The sequence below is a fragment of the Lampetra fluviatilis genome, chromosome 59 (assembly GCF_964198595.1).
Source record: "Lampetra fluviatilis chromosome 59, kcLamFluv1.1, whole genome shotgun sequence".
NCBI classification, from domain to species: Eukaryota; Metazoa; Chordata; class Hyperoartia; order Petromyzontiformes; family Petromyzontidae; genus Lampetra; species Lampetra fluviatilis.
The window spans coordinates 1353421-1371352 of NC_136333.1; the positions used below are offsets into that span (position 1 = coordinate 1353421).

The following is a 17932-nucleotide window of genomic DNA, read 5'->3' on the forward strand; positions in this document are numbered from 1 at the left end:
TGGCGATGTTTTGTGAAGTCACGGGGTTATTCTTTTATTTGCCAATCTGCGGTGGCAGGAGGATCCAGTTGAAAGTCTGAACAGGTAATGCAATGACACTATGAGACCTCCTTTACCAGTGGCAAAATATAGTAGTAGGTTCTTACCCTTTCAACTGGTACAAAAACTGACACCTTTATACAAGGGATCATGTTTGCAATCACTGCAACACAAGCAGTCAAAATGCAAACAAAAAGAAGCAACTCTGATGATGATAATGATGTGCACTGTCCTTGAAGTTGATTGGTCCACACCCGAGACACCTTTTCTTAGAGCCGAGTCTCCATTGGTGTTGGACCAGATGACGCCAAAAGGCGTACAACTCAAAAACAGCGCACTATCAGAGTACTGAGAGCTCGGGGTAAGCATTTACACTATGAAACCTCCTTTACCAGTGGCAAAATACAGTAGTAGGTTTTTTTGTATAAAGGTGTCAGTTTTTGTACCAGTTGAAAGGGTAAAACCCTACTAGTACAGGCAATGCAATTTTGATTAGCACGCGGCTCGTGACGCAAATGCATCTGTGAATAAAGAGCTTCATAGTTCATCAGATTCCTCCATTCTAGATTCTCATTCCGACATGCGATGATGCCGCTTCGATGGTAAGCCCACCGCTCTGTCTCTGATTCTGTTTGTCTCCATGCGAGTCTATGGGTCTCTATGTGAGTCTATGGGTCTCAAGTTGTCTTGTGGTTGTTGTTGTTGTTTAACTTGCATTCCACTGGGATTTTTGCACACAGTGTTGGTGTACGGTGCTTTTTCTGCAATATTTAGATTTTCTGTTTGCACATAGTCACTTTAAGATGTTTTTTGTTCATGTTTTTGTTTTCTGTTTGTTGCGGTTGCACCCGATTCAAGAGCCGAATGGCTCACAGGACTATACCTAATAAATGAACCTGAACTTGATGTGTTTCTATGCGAGTCTATGGGTCTCTGTCTGAGTCTATTGGTCTCTGTGCGAGTCAATGGGTCTCTGTGTGAGTCTTTGGGTCTCTGTCTGAGTCTATGGGTTTTTGTGTGTGAGTCTATGGGTCTCTGTGCGAGTCAATAGGTGTCTAAGTAAGTCTATGAGTCTCTGTGTGAGTCTCTGGGTCTATGTGTGAGTCTATGATTCTCTGTGTGAGTCTATGGGTGTCTAAGCAAGTCTATGAGTCTCTGTGTGAGTCTCTGGGTCTATGTGTGAGTTTATGACTCTCTGTGTGAGTCTATGGGTGTCTAAGTAAGTCTATGAGTCTCTGTGTGAGTCTATGAGTCTCTGTGTGAGTCTATGACTCTCTGTGTGAGTCTATGGGTGTCTAAGTAAGTCTATGAGTCTCTGTGTGAGTCTCTGGGTCTATGTGTGAGTCTCTGAGTCTCTGTGTGAGTCTATGAGTCTCTGTGTGAGTCTATGAGACCCCGGGGTGTAATCGCTGTGGTTGGGGCTGGCACCCAGGTGGCTAACCCAAGGCTCTCAGCGGTGGCGAATCCGCGTCTCTGAGCTCCGAGTCATCCACAGCACAGGAGACGAGAAGTCGAGGGCCAATTCACCACGTGGCCATGGCCACGCCATCGCACCGGCCGCTTACCTGGCAAGGTCAAAGTGAAAACAGTTGAGTTGTGTTTGTAGATGTTTTGCAAGTTGTTTGTTTACTTTTACAATACTTACATTTCGATTTAAAGCTTCTTTCGTGACTGCAGGGATTCATCTTCTCGGTTCTTTCGGTAAAGTCACGTAGAAGGGAAGTAATAAAATAATAAAAATGAAACATAATAAAATAATTCTCACGACGTTTCGGCCACAACGCAAGCAGCCGTCCTCAGGTGAAGACCAGGTCTGTCGGGGAGACAGCGTCTGAATGAAACACCACCACGCTTGGAGCGTATATTTAAGCTGGGTTGGAAGGTGGGAAGGAGCGCCTTGACAAAATAATTTGCATATCAAGAGGAATTTAGCATATTTATTGGAAATGCGGATATGCGATTAGTACTACTTATGCCCGTGCATTATGCAGGATTAGCAGCATCAAAGGGAGGGGATAGGGGTAGCACTAATAAAGGGAAGGAATGTTAATAGTATGTAGCTGCAGCAACCAAAACCACCACGTAAACAACGAAAGTATAAACTACATAGTATACTCTACAAAAAGCTGAATTTAGCATATTTATGGGAAATGCAGGTATGTGATTAGTACTACTTGTGAAATGTGTAAGAGGTGGGCGTGTCTCCTGAGTGGGCGTGTCTCTTAAGTGGTGGGCGTGGCTCCTGAGAGATGGGCGTGGCTCCTGAGCGGTGGGCGTGGCTCCTGGGTTGTGGGCGTGGCTCTTGAGTGGTGGGCGTGGCTCGTGAGTGGTGGGCGTGGCTCCTGAGCGGTGGGCGTGGTGACGTCAGGGCCGGCGTGTCTATAAGAGGCGGCGGGGCGGGCCGTGGCCGGGTGTCAGCAGCGGCTCTCACGGCTCACGGCTCCGCCTCTTCCTCCCATCGCAGCCGCCATCAGCAGCAGCAGCAGCGTCATCCTGCTCCTACCTCCTTCCTTCTCGTCGTCGTTCACCTTCGGTGAGGCAGGGGTCGTGGTGGTGGTCTCGTGTGCGCACACAGATAAAGGTCCCCCGTATAGCCTTGAACAGATTTGGGGCAAGTGCTGTTAGCGAGCACCTGGGCTCTAAACACACACACACACGGTGCACACATACACACACAGATAAAGGTCCCCCGTATAGCCTTGAACAGATTTGGGGCAAGTGCTGTTAGTGAGCACCTATGGGCTCTAAACACACACACACACGGTGCACACACACAAACAGAGATAAAGGTCCCCCGTATAGCCTTGAACAGATTTGGGGCAAGTGCTGTTAGCGAAGAGCACCTGTGCCCGGCCTTCATGGCACGGGATGGGATGGGTGGGTGGCCAGCACCACGCCCGGCCGCCTTTGTCTCCCTTGTGGCGATGTCTACTGCACACCGCGCCAGGCTACTCATCATTTGAGCCCTGGGAATCCAACTCGGGTCGCCGGGTTCGTAGCGCAGCGCGCTAACCGCTGCACCACCGCTCCCCCCCCCCCCATGTCAAACGCTCGCCTGCACACCAAAGAAAAAGGTTCCCCCCCAGCGTAGCCTTCACGGACTGTTGGGGCAAGTGCTGTCGGCGAGAACCACCTATGCACAACAACAACCGCCGTCCGCTGCTGTGTGGCGGTGACCTCACCACGGCGCGTGTGCCAGGCTAGGTGCACCTGGTCAGGCATATTCGGTCACGTTCGCACTCGCTTGCGCAATACACAAATGCAAAGATCCCCCTCACCCCGTGTAGCCCACACAGGCTGTTGGGGCAAGTGCTCTTGGCGAGCCCCACTTGAAGGTCGTTTACGGCTGAGTCGACCTAGAGGGGAGACGGGGTAGAGGGGAGGTCTCCCCACTGAGTGTTGGCCGTGAGTGCGGGAGTCGAACTCGGGTCGCCGGGTTCGTTTAGCCCACGATCGGTGGCGCTCTTCTGTCTTGAGAGAGTTGGGGGGGGGGGAATTCCACGTTCCTGTGGCGGGTCCAAGAAGTCCTTCGCGCATTGCTGGAGGCGGTGTGCTCGCTGCCCCACGCCGTCAAATGCTGGCGTCATCACCACCATCATCATCGTCATCTTCATCATCATCAACCATGCCCAGTCCACTGCTGGTTGGTGGCCTACGTGCCAGCAACGGAGGCGGTGATTTGGGTGTCGTTAAACATTTACAGGCGTGAGATGGGTCGCGGAGTTTGCGTGTGTAGGTGTGTGTGTGTGGCTCTGTGTGTGCGTGTGTGTGTCTCTCGGTGCGCGTGGCTCTGTGTGCGTGTGTGGGTCGGTGTGTGTGTGTGTAGGTGAGTCTGTGTGTGTGTCTGTGGCTCTGTGTGTGTGTGTCTCTGTGTGTTGCTCTGTGTGTGTAGTGTGTGTGTGTAGGTGAGTCTGTGTGTGTGTGTGTGTGTCTCTCTCTCTGTGTTTGTGGCTCTGTGTGTGTGTGTGTGGCTCTGTGTGTGTGTGTGTGTTGCTCTGTGTGTGGCTCTGTGTGTGTGTGGCTCTGTGTGTGTGTGGCTCTGTGTGTGTGTGGCTCTGTGTGTGTGTGTTGCTCTGTGTGTGTGTGTGTGGCTCTGTGTGTGTGTCTGTGTAAACAGTGACTGTGTGTGTGTGTGTAGTGTGTGTGACTCTGTGTGTGTGTGTGTAAACAGTGACTGTGTGTGTAGTGTGGGTTTCCAGTTTGTTTTGGTTGACCAGGTGAGTGAGATCTCGAGTGACCGGGATAGTCGCTTTTCAAGAGAGACCCTGGGTCTGTGTGTGTGTAGGGGTGTGTGTGGGTGTGTACGTGTGTGTACGTGTGTGTGTGGGTGTGTCCGTGTGTGGGTGTGTATAGGTCCGTCTATGTGTGGGTGTGTATGGGTCTGTGGGTGTGTACGTGTGTGTATGGGTCTGTCTGTGTGTGGGTGTGTTGTATGGGTATGTGTGTGGGTGTGTACGTGTGTATATAGGTCAGTCTGTGTGTGGGTGTGTGGGTGTTTGTATAGGTCAGTCAGTGTGTGTGTAGGTCTGTGTGTGTATTTAGATCTGTGTGTGTGTAGGTGTGTTTAGATCTGTGTGTGTGTAGGTGTGTTTAGGTCTGTGTGTAGGTGTGTAGGTGTGTGTTTGTTGTGGGGAGCGGTAGTGTAGCGGTTAGCGCGCTGCGCTATGATCCCGGCGACACGGGTTCGATTCCCGCTCACGGCCAACACCAGTGACGATTATCTGAACCGGTCCCGGGCCTCCCCTAGGTCGACTCAGCCTCAAATGAGTACCTGGTGTGGTGTGTAAAAATTGCCACTGGGGAGACAAAGGTGGCCGGGCGTGGTGCTGGCCACCCACCCCCTCGTGTACCGTTCCGGCCTTCATAAGTGCTCGCTAACAGCACTTATTTTTGTGTAGGTCAGTGTGTGTGTGTAGGTCAGAGAAGACAAAATCGACCTCTCTTATTTACAGGACGCATCGCCCTCCGGGGTCGTGTGCTGCTCCGCCCTCAATAGTCGCTCGCAACCAACACTTGCCCCAACAGCCCGTGTAGGCTATACGGGGGATCTTTACATGTGTGTGTGTAGGTCCCGACCTTCATAGGTGCTGCTGCTCAGAGGTCGCAACCGGGTACCCGACACCCGTACCCTACCCGACACCCGTACCCTACCCGACACCCGTACCCTACCCGATACCCGGCTACCCTACCCGATACCCGGCTACCCGGGTACCGTTTGTGACCCTGGTGCGGCCGGGTACGGGTAGGCCGTGAGTCACTGGTGAGTCACCGTTTGTCACTCATTTCCCAACGTCTTGTCTCTTATCACAATTCAAGTTCCTAGAATCAACCCACCCGCGCCTGCAACATGGCTTCATCCCAGAGGTCGCAATCAGGTACCCGATACCCGTACTCTACCGGCCGGGCAGGGGTACCCGTTTGCGACCCTGGTGCGGCCGGGTACGGGTAAGGAATCAAAACCCGTTTGCGACCTCTCCTGCTGCTACTCTATAGCAGCACTTGCCCCTACAGCCTGTTAAAGGCTACACGGGGGACCTTAGTCTTGTGTTTGTATCGTCATATACCCTTGGAGGTGGCCGCCCTCCAGCAACAGCGGAGAAGCGACGCTCACAACAACGAGCGGAGCGCCGGGCGGATAAAATGCAGCAAGTTGGCACGGTGGCTTGCGCATCTGCCGGTCATCTCAGTCGGTGAACCCCATGGCACCACCTGGGTCTGCCCCGTGACCCAGGTGGCGAGTCTTCACGCGGTGGCCTCAACGTGCACCTAGCCCGGCACAAGCGCCGCTTCGTGGCGAATGGCCGCTGTTGTGTGTGGGTGTCTACGTGTACGCAAGTGCGTTTGGGTCGAGGTGGGAGGAGCGGTGGTGCAGCGGTTAGCGCGCTGCGCTACGAACCCGGCGACCCTCAAGGTTCGATTCCCACCCACGGCCCAACGCCAGTGACCATTGTCTGAAACGATCCTGGGCCTGCTCCCCTAGGTCGACTCGGCCTCAAATGAGCACCTGGTGTGGTGTATAGTAAACATCGCCACTGGGGAGACAAAGGCGGTTGGGCGTGGTGCTGGCCACCCACCCCTCGTGTGCTGTGCCTGCCTTTAATAGGTGCTCGCTAACAGCACTTGCCCCTACAGTCTGTATTTGTAGGTTGGTGTGACCATGTATACGTGTGGGTCGGTGTACGTGTGGGTCATTGTGATTGTGTGTGGGTCATTGTGATTGTGTGTGTGTGTGGGGGTTATTGTGTGTGTGTCATTGTGTGAGAGTGTGTGCGCGTGTGGGTGTGTGTGTAGGTCAGTGTGTGTAGGTCAGTGTGTGTAGGTCAGTGTGTGTAGGTCAGTGTGGGTGTGGAGGTCAGTGTGGGTGTAGGTCATTGTGTGTGTGGGTCATTGTGTGTGTGGGTCAGTGGGTCGGTGTGTGTGGGTCAGTGGGTCGGTGTGTGTCTGGGTCAGTGTGTGTGTGTGGTGTGTGTGTGGGTGTGGGTCAGTGTGTGTGTAGGTCAGTGTGTGTGTGTGGGTCAGTGTGTGTGTGTGTGCGCGTGTGGCTCAGTGTGTGTGTTGGTGGGTCAGTGTGTGTGTAGGTAGGTCAGTGTGAGTGTGTGTAGGTCAGTGTGGGTGTGGGTCGGTGTGTGTGTGTGGGTCTGTGTGTGTGTGGGTGTGGGTCGGTGTGTGTGTGGGTGTGGGTCAGTGTGTGTGTGTGGGTCTGTGTGTGTGTGTGTAGGTCATTGTGTGTGTGTGTAGGTCGGTGAGACAAAATTTCCCTCGCTGATTTACAGGCTGCATCACCCTCCGGGGTCGCGTGCCGTTCCCGCCTTTGAATAGGAGCTCGCTAACAGCACTTGCCCTAACAGTTTGCTCAGGACATAGGGGGGGGGGATCTTTGTGTGTGTGCAAGTCGAGTCTGGTACGTGTGTGTGTATGTATACAATGACCGTACGTGCAGTGTGCGTGTTTTGTAGGCGAGAGAGACGAAGCGTAGACGATATTCACCTAATCCCCCGCTCCAGTAGGTCTGCGTGCCGTGCCCCCGGCCTTAATAGGCGCTCGCAGACAATCCCGCGTTCTCTGCAAGTCTCAACTCCATCGCATTCCATGCGCCTCTGCTGCTGCTGCTGCTTCTGTTGTTGTTATTGCTGCCAAACCACAGGGGACCTAGTGGCCTCCCCTGCCCCTGAAACCAGAATTTCTCGTTCCCTGGATTCGTGAGAAACTGGGCACACACTACCACTAGTCAGCCTGCACTACCACCACTGGTCACCCTGCACTACTACCACTAGTCACCCTGCACTACCACCACTAGTCACCCTGCACTACCACTACTAGTCACCCTGCACTACCACCACTGGTCACCCTGCACTACTACCACTAGTCACCCTGCACTACCACCACTAGTCACCCTGCACTACCACCACCGGTCACCCTGCACTACCACCACTAGTCACCCTGCACTACCACCACTAGTCACCCTGCACTACCGTCACTAGTCACCCTGCACTACCACCACCGGTCACCCTGCACTACCACCACTAGTCACCCTGCACTACCACTAGTCACCCTGCACTACCACTAGTCACCCTGCACTACCACCACTGGTCACCCTCCACTACCACCACTAGTCACCCTGCACTACCACCAGTCAGCCTGCACTACCACCACTAGTCACCCTGCACTACCACCACTGGTCACCTGCACTACCACCACTGGTCACCCTGCACTACCACCACTGGTCACCCTGCACTATCACCACTGGTCACCCTGCACTACCACCACTAGTCACCCTGCACTACCACCAGTCAGCCTGCACTACCACCACTAGTCACACTGCACTACCACCACTGGTCACACTGCACTACCACCACTGGTCACCCTGCACTACCACCACTGGTCACCCTGCACTACCACCACTGGTCACCCTGCACTACCACCACTGGTCACCCTGCACTACCACCACTGGTCACCCTGCACTACTACCACTAGTCACCCTGCACTACCACCACTAGTCACCCTGCACTACCACCACCAGTCACCCTGCACTACCACCACCAGTCAGCCTGCACTACCACCACTGGTCACCCTGCACTACCACCACTGGTCACCCTGCACTATCACCACTGGTCACCCTGCACTACCACCACTAGTCACCCTGCACTACCACCACTGGTCACCCTGCACTACCACCACTGGTCACCCTGCACTACCACCACCAGGATGGAGACAAAGGCGGCCGGGCGTGATGACGCTACCCCTCCCACCCCTCCCCTCGTGCCCCTTGCCCAGCCGACGTAGGTGCTACTCGCTAACATCACTTGCCCCAGCAGTCTGTTAAGGCTATGCGGGGGATCTTTATCTGTGTGTTGATCACTAAGTGCGAGTGTGTGTGTGTGTTTGTCAATGAGTGTGGGTCTGTGTGTGTGTGTGTGTTAATGAGTGTGTGTCTGTGTGTGGGTCTGTGTGTGTGTGTGTGTTAATGAGTGGGTCTGTGTGTTTGTCAATGAGTGTGTGTCTGTGTGTGTGTTTGTCAATTTGGGAGCGGTAGAGTAGGGGGCGGGGGTGCCAGGGGGGTGAGGGTGGTGAGTGATTGTGACGTGTAACCACAATGAAAATATTTGGCGGTGTAAATACAAATAAAAAAGCTTAATTTTTTGGTAAAATTTTAGTGAATAAACGCGCGCATGTTTATAATCCAGCGGTGGATTGATCGTGGCTGATGATGATGATGATGGTTGTAGTACGGAGCTGCGCACACACACACACATACACGCGGTCACTATTATAGCCTGTAAACAGACCGCTGGGGCAAGTGCTGTTAGCGAGCACCTAATGAAGTCCGGCACGGCACACGAGGGGGTGGGTGGCCAGCACCACGCCCGGCCGCCTTTGTCTCCCCAGTGGCGATGTTTACCACACAACCGCTGCACCAGCTACTCGTTTGAGGCTGAGTCGACCTAGCCCGTACACACACACACTCCCGCACGTACGCGTTGTTGATCACAGAGCGAGCCCCCCCCCCCCCGACTCCTTGCCCCCCACTTCGTGAGCTCCTGTGACAGCGCCGCCGTGTAATTCTAGCGGAGCGAGCGACGTGGAGAGGGGGGCACGCTCGCACACCCTCGATCGGCGCGCGGCCGCCTCGTCTCGTCTGGCTCCGACCTTTTGCCAAGAGGCTATTTTTGAGATGGCACGCCGCCCACCGAGGGTTATTCACGGCACGCGTGTGTGTGGTGTACGTGTGGTTCGTGTGCGTGTCTGCCCGCACATACAGTCGGTGCATCCGTCGGTCATCCTTCAGTTCTTTCCTTTAGAACTGATTTAAGTTTTTTTAAGTTTTTGTTGTCCGTCACCCCCCACCCCAGCACCTTTGATTTAGCGCAGTTGGTTACATACGGTGCTAAAGAAATTCAACATACGCACTGCACGTAGTTTCGGCACTGCCCGTAGACTCAGCACTGCACCATAGACTCAGCAATGCCCATAGACTCAACACTGCCCATAGACTCAACACTGCCCGTAGACGCAGCACTGAACGTAGACTCAGCACTGCACCATAGACTCAGCAATGCCCATAGACTCAACACTGCCCATAGACTCAACACTGCCCATAGACTCAGCAATGCCCATAGACTCAACACTGCCCATAGACTCAACACTGCCCGTAGACTCAGCACTGCACCATAGACTCAGCAATGCCCATAGACTCAACACTGCCCATAGACTCAACACTGCCCATAGACTCAGCGCTGAACGTAGACGCAGCACTGAACGTAGACTCAGCACTGCACCATAGACTCAGCACTGCACCATATACTCAGCACTGCACCATAGACTCAGCACTGCACCATAGACTTAGCACTGCACCATAGACTCAGCACTGCACCATAGACTTAGCACTGCACCATAGACTCAACACTGCACCATAGACTCAGCACTGCACCATAGACTCAACACTGCACCATAGACTCAGCACTGCACCATAGACTCAGCACTGCACCATAGACTCAGCACTGCACCATAGACTCAACACTGCACCATAGACTCAACACTGCACCATAGACTCAGCACTGCACCATAGACTCAGCACTGCACCATAGACTCAGCACTGCCCATAGACTCAACACTGCCCATAGACTCAACACTACACATAGACTCAACACTACACATAGACTCAACACTACCCATAGACTCAGCACTGCCCATAGACTCAGCACTGCCCGTAGACTCAACACTACCCATAGACTCAACACTACCCATAGACTCAACACTGCCCATAGACTCAACACTGCCCATAGACTCAACACTACCCATAGACTCAGCACTGCCCATAGACTCAACACTACCCATAGACTCAACACTGCCCATAGACTCAACACTGCCCATAGACTCAGCACTGCCCATAGACTCAGCACTGCCCATAGACTCAACACTGCCCATAGACTCAGCACTGCCCATAGACTCAACACTGCCCATAGACTCAGCACTGCCCATAGACTCAACACTACCCATAGACTCAGCACTGCCCATAGACTCAACACTACCCATAGACTCAACACTGCACCATAGACTCAACACTGCACCATAGACTCAGCACTGCACCATAGACTCAACACTGCACCATAGACTCAACACTGCACCATAGACTCAGCACTGCACCATAGACTCAGCACTGCACCATAGACTCAACACTGCACGATAGACTCAACACTGCACCATAGACTCAGCACTGCACCATAGACTCAGCACTGCATGTAGACTCAGCAATGCACCATAGACTCAGCAATGCACCATAGACTCAGCACTGCCCATAGACTCAACACTGCCCATAGACTCAACAATGCACGTAGACTCAGCAATGCACCATAGACTCAGCACTGCATGTAGACTCAGCAATGCACCATAGACTCAGCAATGCACCATAGACTCAGCACTGCCCGTAGACTCGGCACTGCCCATAGACTCAACAATGCACGTAGACTCAACACTACCCATAGACTCAACACTGCCCATAGACTCAACACTGCCCATAGACTCAACACTGCCCATAGACTCAACACTGCCCATAGACTCAGCACTGCACCATAGACTCAGCACTGCACGTAGACTCAGCGCTGCACCTCCGATTTAGCATGCTTTGCTACGTACGGTGCAAAAGAAGTTCTGCATCCAGTGGGTCAACCCCATGCCACGCTGGGACTGTCCACGTGACCTCCCCGCCTGCGAGCCTTCCTCGCACGTCACGCAGTCGACCCGCGGTGCACCTAGCCTGGCACATCCGTGAACCCGGGGGTGGGCAAACCCGCGGCTCCGGAAACACCGCGGCTTTTTGACTGCCCCCCCGCCCCCCCTTTTTGCGGGCAGCCGTTTAAAACAACAACAACAACACAGAAATATTAAATTTGAACGCAAAGATTGCAATCAATTCGTGAAACGTCACGGTGAATGAGGGTCACTCTGGAACGACCAGGACATTCCACAGTGACTCCCATGCACCGATGAATTGATTGTCATCTTTGCGTTAAAATTAAGTTTAAGATTTGATTGTTGTTGTTGTTGTTGTTGTTGCTCATCCACCCACCTTGTGTGCCGTGCCCGGCCTTGGTAGGTGCTGCTGCTCGCTAACAGCACTTGCCCCAACAGTTAAGGCTATACGGGGGATCTTTGTCTTTGTGTGCGTGTGTGTCTGTCAATGAGTGTGGGTGTGTGTATGCCAATGAGTGTGTGTCAATATCTTTGTGTGTGTCAATGACTGACTCTGTGTGTGTGTGTCAAACTGTTTTGATTAAAAAGTAACTAAGGTGGTGGTGGGGGGCAACTACAGAGACAGCAGTTTGTTCCGTCACCTATTTTATTTAAGTCGGAATGTCTGTCTGTTGAGGTGTCTCTGTAGAGGTATTGTCTGTTGAGGTGTCTCTGTAGGGGTATTGTCTGTTGAGGTGTCTCTGTAGGGGTATTGCCTGTTGAGGTGTCTCTGTAGGGGTATTGTCTGTTGCTGTGTCTCTGTAGGGGTATTGTCTGTTGAGGTGTCTCTGTAGGGGTATTGTCTGTTGAGGTCTCTCTGTAGGGGTATTGTCTGTTGAGGTGTCTCTGTAGGGGTATTGTCTGTTGAGGTGTCTCTGTAGGGGTATTGTCTGTTGAGGTGTCTCTATAGGGGTATTGTCTGTTGAGGTGTCTCTGTAGGGGTATTGTCTGTTGAGGTGTCTCTGTAGGGGTATTGTCTGTTGAGGTGTCTCTGTAGGGGTATTGTCTGTTGAGGTGTCTCTATAGGGGTATTGTCTGTTGAGGTGTCTCTGTAGGGGTATTGTCTGTTGAGGTGTCTCTGTAGGGGTATTGTCTGTTGAGGTGTCTCTGTAGGGGTATTGTCAGTTGAGGTGTCTCTGTAGGGGTATTGTCAGTTGAGGTGTCTCTATAGGGGTATTGTCTGTTGAGGTGTCTCTGTAGGGGTATTGTCTGTTGAGGTGTCTCTGTAGGGGTATTGTCTGTTGAGGTGTCTCTATAGGGGTATTGTCTGTTGAGGTGTCTCTATAGGGGTATTGTCTGTTGAGGTGTCTCTGTAGGGGTATTGTCTGTTGAGGTGTCTCTGTAGGGGTATTGTCAGTTGAGGTCTCTCTGTAGAGGTATTGTCTGTTGCTGTGTCTCTGTAGGGGTATTGTCTGTTGAGGTGTCTCTGTAGGGGTATTGCCTGTTGAGGTGTCTCTGTAGGGGTATTGCCTGTTGAGGTGTCTCTGTAGGGGTATTGCCTGTTGAGGTGTCTCTGTAGGGGTATTGCCTGTTGAGGTGTCTCTGTAGGGGTATTGTCTGTTGAGGTGTCTCTGTAGGGGTATTGTCTGTTGAGGTGTCTCTGTAGGGGTATTGCCTGTTGAGGTGTCTCTGTAGGGGTATTGCCTGTTGAGGTGTCTCTGTAGGGGTATTGTCTGTTGAGGTGTCTCTGTAGGGGTATTGTCTGTTGCTGTGTCTCTGTAGGGGTATTGTCTGTTGAGGTGTCTCTGTAGGGGTATTGTCTGTTGAGGTGTCTCTGTAGGGGTATTGTCTGTTGAGGTTTCTCTGTAGGGGTATTGTCTGTTGAGGTGTCTCTGTAGGGGTATTGCCTGTTGAGGTGTCTCTGTAGGGGTATTGTCTGTTGAGGTGTCTCTGTAGGGGTATTGTCTGTTGAGGTGTCTCTGTAGGGGTATGGTCTGTTGAGGTGTCTCTGTAGGGGTATTGTCTGTTGAGGTGTCTCTGTAGGGGTATTGCCTGTTGAAGTGTCTCTGTAGGGGTATTGTCTGTTGAGGTGTCTCTGTAGGGGTATTGCCTGTTGAGGTGTCTCTGTAGGGGTATTGTCTGTTGAGGTGTCTCTGTAGGGGTATTGTCTGTTGAGGTGTCTCTGTAGGGGTATTGTCTGTTAAGGTCTCTCTGTAGGGGTATTGTCTGTTGAGGTGTCTCTGTAGGGGTATTGTCTGTTGAGGTGTCTCTGTAGGGGTATTGTCTGTTGAGGTGTCTCTGTAGGGGTATTGTCTGTTGAGGTGTCTCTGTAGGGGTATTGTCTGTTAAGGTCTCTCTGTAGGGGTATTGCCTGTTGAGGTGTCTCTGTAGGGGTATTGTCTGTTGAGGTGTCTCTGTAGGGGTATTGTCTGTTGAGGTGTCTCTGTAGGGGTATTGTCTGTTAAGGTGTCTCTGTAGGGGTATTGTCTGTTGAGGTGTCTCTGTAGGGGTATTGTCTGTTAAGGTCTCTCTGTAGGGGTATGGTCTGTTGAGGTGTCTCTGTAGGGGTATTGCCTGTTGAGGTGTCTCTGTAGGGGTATTGTCTGTTGAGGTGTCTCTGTAGGGGTATGGTCTGTTGAGGTGTCTCTGTAGGGGTATTGTCTGTTGAGGTGTCTCTGTAGGGGTATGGTCTGTTGAGGTGTCTCTGTAGGGGTATTGTCTGGTGAGGTGTCTCTGTAGGGGTATTGTCTGTTGAGGTGTCTGTAGGGGTATGGTCTGTTGAGTTGTCTCTGTAGGGGTATTGTCTGGTGAGGTGTCTCTGTAGGGGTATTGTCTGTTGAGGTGTCTCTGTAGGGGTATTGTCTGTTGAGGTGTCTCTGTAGGGGTATTGTCTGTTGAGGTGTCTGTAGGGGTATTGTCTGTTGAGGTGTCTCTGTAGGGGTATTGTCTGTTGAGGTGTCTGTAGGGGTATGGTCTGTTGAGGTGTCTCTGTAGGGGTATTGTCTGTTGAGGTGTCTCTGTAGGGGTATTGTCTGTTGAGGTGTCTCTGTAGGGGTATGGTCTGTTGAGGTGTCTCTGTAGGGGTATTGTCTGTTGAGGTGTCTCTGTAGGGGTATTGCCTGTTGAGGTGTCTCTGTAGGGGTATTGCCTGTTGAGGTGTCTCTGTAGGGGTATTGCCTGTTGAGGTGTCTCTGTAGGGGTATTGCCTGTTGAGGTGTCTCTGTAGGGGTATTGCCTGTTGAGGTGTCTCTGTAGGGGTATTGTCTGTTGAGGTGTCTCTGTAGGGGTATTGCCTGTTGAGGTGTCTCTGTAGGGGTATTGCCTGTTGAGGTGTCTCTGTAGGGGTATTGCCTGTTGAGGTGTCTCTGTAGGGGTATTGCCTGTTGAGGTGTCTCTGTAGGGGTATTGCCTGTTGAGGTGTCTCTGTAGGGGTATTGCCTGTTGAGGTGTCTCTGTAGGGGTATTGCCTGTTGAGGTGTCTCTGTAGGGGTATTGCCTGTTGAGGTGTCTCTGTAGGGGTATTGTCTGTTGAGGTGTCTCTGTAGGGGTATTGTCTGTTGAGGTGTCTCTGTAGGGGTATTGCCTGTTGAGGTGTCTCTGTAGGGGTATTGTCTGTTGAGGTCTCTCTGTAGGGGTATTGTCTGTTGAGGTGTCTCTGTAGGGGTATTGTCTGTTGAGGTGTCTCTGTAGGGGTATTGTCTGTTGAGGTGTCTCTGTAGGGGTATTGTCTGTTGAGGTGTCTCTGTAGGGGTATTGTCTGTTGAGGTGTCTGTAGGGGTATTGTCTGTTGAGGTGTCTCTGTAGGGGTATTGTCTGTTGAGGTGTCTCTGTAGGGGTATTGTCTGTTGAGGTGTCTCTGTAGGGGTATTGTCTGTTGAGGTGTCTCTGTAGGGGTATTGTCTGTTGCTGTGTCTCTGTAGGGGTATTGTCTGTTGAGGTGTCTCTGTAGGGGTATTGTCTGTTGCTGTGTCTCTGTAGGGGTATTGCCTGTTGAGGTATCTCTGTAGGGGTATTGTCTGTTGAGGTGTCTCCCGATTTATTACTAATAAACCCCAATGATCCGATCGAAATTAGGGATTTAGATCGGATCATTGGGGGGGCACGTGCCACCCCCCCCCCCCACTGGCTCTGCCAGTGTGTAGGGATATTGTCTGCTGCTGTGTCTCTGTAGGAGTATTGTCTGCTGCTGTGTCTCTGTAGGAGTATTGTCTGCTGCTGTGTCTCTGTAGGGGTATTGTCTGCTGCTGTGTCTCTGTAGGAGTATTGTCTGCTGCTGTGTCTCTGTAGGGGTATTGTCTGCTGCTGTGTCTCTGTAGGGGTATTGTCTGCTGCTGTGTCTCTGTAGGAGTATTGTCTGCTGCTGTGTCTCTGTAGGGGTATTGTCTGCTGCTGTGTCTCTGTAGGAGTATTGTCTGCTGCTGTGTCTCTGTAGGGGTATTGTCTGCTGCTGTGTCTCTGTAGGGGTATTGTCTGCTGCTGTGTCTCTGTAGGGGTCTTGTCTGCTGCTGTGTCTCTGTAGGGGTCTTGTCTGCTGCTGTGTCTCTGTAGGGGTATTGTCTGCTGCTGTGTCTCTGTAGGGGTCTTGTCTGCTGCTGTGTCTCTGTAGGGGTATTGTCTGCTGCTGTGTCTCTGTAGGGGTATTGCCCCGCCTGCTACAAGGGGGTTATTCTTGTCTTGTGCATCGTGCGTGCGGCTGTGTGGTGGGGAGTGGTGGCGCAGTGGTTGACGTGCGGCTGAGTGGTTGGTGGGGAGTGGTGGCGCAGTGGTTGACGTGCGGCTGCACACTACAAACATGGCAGCCCGGGCTCAACTCCAGCCTACGAAGGCCTCTTAACCACGACGACGACTCATTTTGTCACATCTTGGCCAACACCATCTCCCCCCCCCCCCCTCCAGCTGAGACATCATGACCACCCAGCAGCCGCACGCGCACGGCCACGGCCACGGCCACCACCACCACCACGAGGCCGACAGCTTCCTGCGCCACCTGTGCCACCTGGACATCGACACGGAGCCGATGGTGGCTCGCAACACCGGCATCGTCTGCACCATCGGTGGGTCCACAACCCCCCCTTTCCTCCCCCCCCCCTTTCCTCCCCCCCCCCTTTCCTCCCCAACGTCGCTCGACCCGGCCCGGTGCCCCCCGATCGGACCGGCGCCCCCCCCCCGTCCCTCCGCCTGTCGGTCGTCGACTCGTGGCGGTCGCTGCGACGCCTCCTCATTGACCCCGCCGTCTGACCCACCCACCACCCCCCTGGCCTCAATCAGCACCTTTGACCCCCTGACCCACTCATTCCATATACCTGCCCCCCCCTCTCTCCCAGCACAGACCCCCGTGACACGGACAGTGTCCCTGAATTACACTGGTCAACAAAAAAAAAATGTATGGCCTGGACTTTTGCAGCTGTTCTAGACTAATTTCAGGGTGCTGATTCCAAATCCGATCTCAGATTTGCTCTATCACATCTCATTCTTATGCTATCGGCATACCCCATTTTCATTGATTTTACCCGAAATTAACTCTGTCACTTGTGATTGCAAGTTGTTGCGAGTCAGTGACTGCTTTAGTGTTAAAATATGGTGCTGTATTTTTAGGATAGTGTGTTTATAATATAATTTTATGTAGATATCCACATTTAGTTAATATTTTTCTTCTGCAGTTTTTATTGAAAATGCTATATTTGATATCTCAAAAACCTGACGTGATGGACAAAAACTGATGCCAGATTTGGAATGAGCACCCCGCCGGACGTAAAACGGCGTCTCGTGTGCCGCGGCGCTCTGGCGCGGGGAGCCGTCCATCCAGAACCGCCACCCCCCCCAAATCACCACCTCCCCCCCACCACCTCCCCCCCCCCCCACCTACTTGCCCCCCACCTCCCCCCCACCTCCCCCCCACCTCCCCCCCCACCTCCCCCCCCACCTCCCCCCCACCTCCCCCCCACCTGCCCCCCGCGAGGACGAACGCAGCGTGCTCGCGACCACGTGGGGGCAAGCGACGCTTTGGTCGACGAGTTTCCGTTTTTTTTCCTCCTTTCTTTTCTTTTCTCTCCTCCCGCGAGCAACGCGACTCTGACCACGGGGAGTTGCCTCCCGCCGACGGACGGACGGACGCGCGGAGACTGTTTTACCAGGACTGGGTTTAGTATTGATTTTGCCACGTGCAAGAGCCCCACTCATCTGCTGCTTTCAGACGAGCGACGTGGCCGTCACAAATCCCGGGTCAAATCGTCGTCGTCGTCACGTGGACATTTATAGCGGCAGCGGAACTTTTTGACCCACTGGAGGCTCGTTGGTAATCGGACCGCCGTCGTCACCGGAGTTATTGCGATCCCACCGGTGCCGGTACCGATGGACGTACGGACGCACGGAGACTATTTTACCACGACCACCATCGTCTCGCTAACCCCCAATGACCCCCGCCCCCCCCCCCCCCGTGCCCCCCAGGGCCGGCGTCCTGCGCCGTGGAGAAACTCAAGGAGATGATCAAGGGCGGCATGAACATCGCCCGCATGAACTTCTCCCACGGCTCCCACGAGGTAACGCCCCCCCCCTCGCCCCCCCCCTCGACCCCCCCCTCGCCCCCCCCTCGCCCCCCCCCCTCGCCGCCCCCCCCCCTCGCCCCCCCTCCCCGTGGCTTTTCTCCCGTCTCTCCGTTTTCCTTCCGCGCCCGTCGTCTTCCCCCCCCCCCCCCCTCCCAGTGTAGAACCGCAGAGCTTGGGCG

The 17932-nt window shown here is 53.3% G+C and overlaps 1 protein-coding gene across 1 annotated transcript in view; it reads left to right on the top strand.

Annotated features, from left to right (window-relative positions):
- The first annotated feature begins 2426 nt into the window (after positions 1 to 2426).
- LOC144950714 (pyruvate kinase PKM-like) overlaps positions 2427 to 17932 on the top strand; it is a 34934-nt gene continuing 19428 nt past the window's right edge. Inside the window, exons 1-3 of the mRNA XM_078880786.1 lie at positions 2427 to 2572; positions 16105 to 16262; positions 17656 to 17747. Of these exons, the coding sequence (XP_078736912.1) occupies positions 16115 to 16262; positions 17656 to 17747 (240 nt within the window). The 5' untranslated portion in view covers positions 2427 to 2572; positions 16105 to 16114. The remainder of the gene's footprint in view (positions 2573 to 16104; positions 16263 to 17655; positions 17748 to 17932) is intronic.